Here is a 3,700-nt window from a genome sequence, read left to right as displayed (position 1 = left end):
CCCCCCGCCACTAACCCCCACTGCTGAATGGCTACCGGGCATCTCCCACGTGCCCTTGTTTGTGCTAGAACGGTCCTAGTATTGTGACCGCTCAACAGAGTCTTACGCACCTGTCCCAGCCTCTTGTTCATGGCCAAAATGCAAGCCTGTTGCTCATGGATTAAGCTTCTTCACTGTACATCAGGTTACACATATCCCGTCTGTAAGTGAGGCTTTTGCTAGGTCCGCAGCCTGCATCTGACAGCATAGCCTGTCGGCCAGTGGTCACCTCGCCAGCCTATACACCCCTAGCTCCACCCAGCAACCCAAGTGCTCCCTCCCCGCCTCCGCTCTGCGCTAGGAATACTCCATCTCTAGCTTAGCTGCCGGCAGTGCGCGCAGCCAGGGCTTTCTCCCCCTGGAGCCCAGAATCCGCCCTGCCCAAGCCCACAGCTATAAGCAGCTGGCCACAAGAGGAGCAACAGCCACAACTGCTGGTCTCTATGGGTGGGTTGGACGATGGCAGGGAAGTGCAGGTCTCGTGCTGGGGCAACAGCGACAGCACTAGGCATTCTGATAGCTTTGAGCTGAGCACTGGGGTTCCACAGCCCGGGAATGAGTAAATGCAGCAGGGGTAAGTGCTGGGCAGCAAAGGCCAAGTCCAGGGTGAGCACAATTCTGGTGGCAACTATCTGCATCATACCTACTGCGAAACCCACATGGAAATCCTGGTGCACAAGCCAGTATGGCCACCAATACCCCCAGCAATTTCTGCAGGCTGCTGTTCTGCACCTGTCTCCACAAAACTGACAGGCTTCTGCGGCACAAGAAATCCATTCCCACCCAGCAGCACACAAAGACACAGGAGAAGCTGGTCCAAATATGGCAGAGGGACAATTCTGCAGGAGTGTGCCTGCAGCTGAAGCACAACCCTTCATCTCCTATTTAATGTTAAGAGTTGATAAAAGTACTTAGTTTTTGATAATTTGGTTCTGCCATGAGTTAATTAAGATGGTGTCATGACTCCAGCAAGTAACTCTAAGCCAACAGTCCTTCATTCAGAAGAGTGTTCTTAGTAGGATGCATTCCATTGTTTCCTTGGGGAGAGCACTGCAGGGATTCAAGGGAGCATGTTGTTTGTAGAGAATACAAAGCATGAATCAGTGAGCGCTCCCTCCTGAAAGACAGCGAAAGGATTCATGAGGCAGTGTTTCACCTCCAGGGGACAAAGTGCCATGTCTCACTCAACTTCTGCCTTAATGTTATGTCCTTAATAGAAACCGTTGGGACATGAACCACCCCAAGTATCTTAGTGAGGTCAGCTGGTAATACTCTTCCCGTTGCTTTACACAGAGCAGCTAGCATTGATAGAGTACCACTCAGGTGAAGCCAAAGCACTGTTGCAGCATGCCTCTGCATGCTAAACCATTTCTAAGTTACAGAAACTATGGGCTTGATCCAACAGGAAGAGCAACTATATCCAGAAGCATCTTCAGGCACAAGGCTTATACCAACAGCATCCATCTCTTGCGAGTAAATGAATAGGCTGTAAACATGGTAGATAACAAAGATGTCCTGGAATTTTGTCTGCATCTGGGCATTCTGGGAAACCCGGACTGGCCCATTTTAGTGGATCACACACGGCAGCTGTGCACTTAAGGCATAGGGGGAAGCTAACACAAAAACTTGCCCCAAAACTGCAGCTGCTCATGTGAGCAGTCCTGCATCTTCCCAGGGAAAAAAAAGGTTCAATCTGGTCTTTAGAAAGTACATCTTACTAAGTTACACAATTAAGAACATGGCTAAATATTGAGATTTCTTTCAAGCACCACACTGACCACCACTTCAAAGGGAGGGCAATTACAGCTTGAAATATAAAAAAGAACAAGTGTGGTGATTGAATGGAAGTAATTCTGGTTGAGTTTTTGGCTGCTTTTTATATACTTGTTATGAAGTAGCACTTTGGCACCTCCATAGTAGTAAGCGTTGTGAAACAGAATAGTAAACAAGATGAAGCAGTGAAGCTGCTGCCTATTCCACAATGTTTCCATCATAGGCAGCACTTCCTAATGATTGGCTAACAGGAGAAATTATCACTGCCACTTCTGGCTTTTCCATCTGTAAAATGGGGTGGTACGCACCTCTCCCACCATAAATGCTCCTGAATGTGTTGTTTATGCAAACACAGGACCCCATTTATTAGAATTCATGCAAGACAAAGGTATTCTTGGATAACATGCTACCTTGCTCCCCCCGGTCCTTAGAACCACCAGGGACTGACCAGAGCAAAAGCAGATTTGGGAGTGGTGGGAATGAAGGGCCCTGAGGAAACTTCCATTAGAGATGTACACCAATGAACTAAGATGCTTCACATCATAGCAATCCATGCAACAAAGGGCAATATGTATATATTTTTATCTTGGATTCAAGGTAGATTTTTATAAGTCAGAGACTGTTTGAATTGCAGGCAAGTGATAGGTGAAGTTTGCTCTTGCAACAAATCACCAGTCAGACCAGCTGTACTCTGGGCCAGCTAGAATCCCACTTAGCCTGGAACAATCACTCTCACACAGCATGATCCTGTAATGCCATCTGAAAATCAAGGTGCTCTGGATAATAGAAAAAGAGAAGACATCTTAACAAAAAAATTTATTGTGACTGAACAAGATGTACAAGGTGCTCAAGCTGTGAATTTTCTGACTCCCTATAACTGCAGGTTCAGTGCATTACACCACCACCATTACACCACCAGAACCAGGTTGCTTCTGCAGGCTGACCAGTCTCTTAACTACTTTTTGCCAGACTTCTTTATTCCGCCAGTACCTGTCAAAAGAAAGCAAGCCACAGCTGCCAAAGCTTGTATACAGATTTAGTCCTGCAAAAAGTCAACTCCCCACCACCTTCCAGTTATTTCTTTCACGTGGGTCTCGGCTTGGAAGCTTTCACCTCTACCACTGCTTCGTTTCTGCTACATTTGCTCCTCACTATGCAGGTGAATTATTTTGCATGTTATATTTCATCAGCACAAGCTTTTTTTCCCCCCTCACAAGACTCAGTATGTAAAATAAAATCCTATTACACCAGTTATGCCCCTAGTGTCATCAGCAGGGTAAACAACCCGATACTGATTCTGCTTCTGACAACGGGGTGTTTTCTGCAAGGATTCCTTCGCTTTTTAAAGTCATTTGCCCTCTAAGAGGACAAAGACCAATCCGTTGGGCTTCCAGGCTTGTTCCCCCATGTTCTCTGCTCAGGATTTGGGGAGAAGGTGTGGGTGAAATATGGAAGTAGTGAAATCATTTGGGGACACACCTACTAGAAAAAATGAGCTTTTTGGTTGTGCAGACAGGGGCCTGCACCTGCCGACCTAGCTGAGCGTAGGAACCTGTTTTGAGGAACATCGTTTTGGCATCGTACACCTCCTCAGCTCAAGACACGGGTGCAAACAACTAGCACAGATGAAGCGAGCGGCAAGTCTTTAGTCAGGCGTGCCGACTCGTCTCCTTTGGCCGGCTGTCCTTCCTTGCGCGCTCAGCGCGCCGTGGGGCCGGGGCCGCAGGGCGCCTGGGCTCTGCTGGGGCGAGGCAGGCCCCCAAAGCCACTTACCCAGGGGGCCTTTGGACGCAGCCTTCGCCTTCATCTCTTCCAGCTTCTTCTGCTCCTCCTTCTGCTTCTGCTTGAACGCCACGTCCGCCTGCGGCACAGAGCGCGCCCGTCCGCT

The 3,700-nt window shown here is 48.3% G+C and overlaps 1 protein-coding gene and 1 long non-coding RNA gene across 6 annotated transcripts in view; one reads left to right on the top strand and one right to left on the bottom strand.

Annotated features, from left to right (window-relative positions):
- Positions 1-3,700, top strand: part of CCDC51 (coiled-coil domain containing 51) — an 18,835-nt gene that overhangs the window by 1,117 nt on the left and 14,018 nt on the right. The window contains exon 1 of one of the 5 annotated variants that reach the window (XM_025192966.1): positions 2,810-2,971. The exons of the other annotated variants lie outside the window; for them this stretch is intronic. Within the exon in view, the coding sequence (XP_025048751.1) occupies positions 2,966-2,971 (6 nt within the window). The 5' untranslated portion in view covers positions 2,810-2,965. Of the gene's footprint in view, positions 1-2,809; positions 2,972-3,700 lie in introns of those variants that run through there. 5 annotated transcript variants of the gene reach the window in all.
- Positions 2,614-3,700, bottom strand: LOC102388480. Its single transcript, XR_325261.2, has 2 exons — positions 3,586-3,700; positions 2,614-2,802 (listed from the first exon to the last, which is right to left on the bottom strand). It is a non-coding gene; the product is annotated as an uncharacterized LOC102388480 (long non-coding RNA).

This window comes from Alligator sinensis, unplaced genomic scaffold (genome assembly GCF_000455745.1).
Source record: "Alligator sinensis unplaced genomic scaffold, ASM45574v1 scaffold469_2, whole genome shotgun sequence".
Taxonomy (NCBI): Eukaryota; Metazoa; Chordata; order Crocodylia; family Alligatoridae; genus Alligator; species Alligator sinensis.
This window is presented reverse-complemented; position numbering and strand designations above follow the sequence as displayed.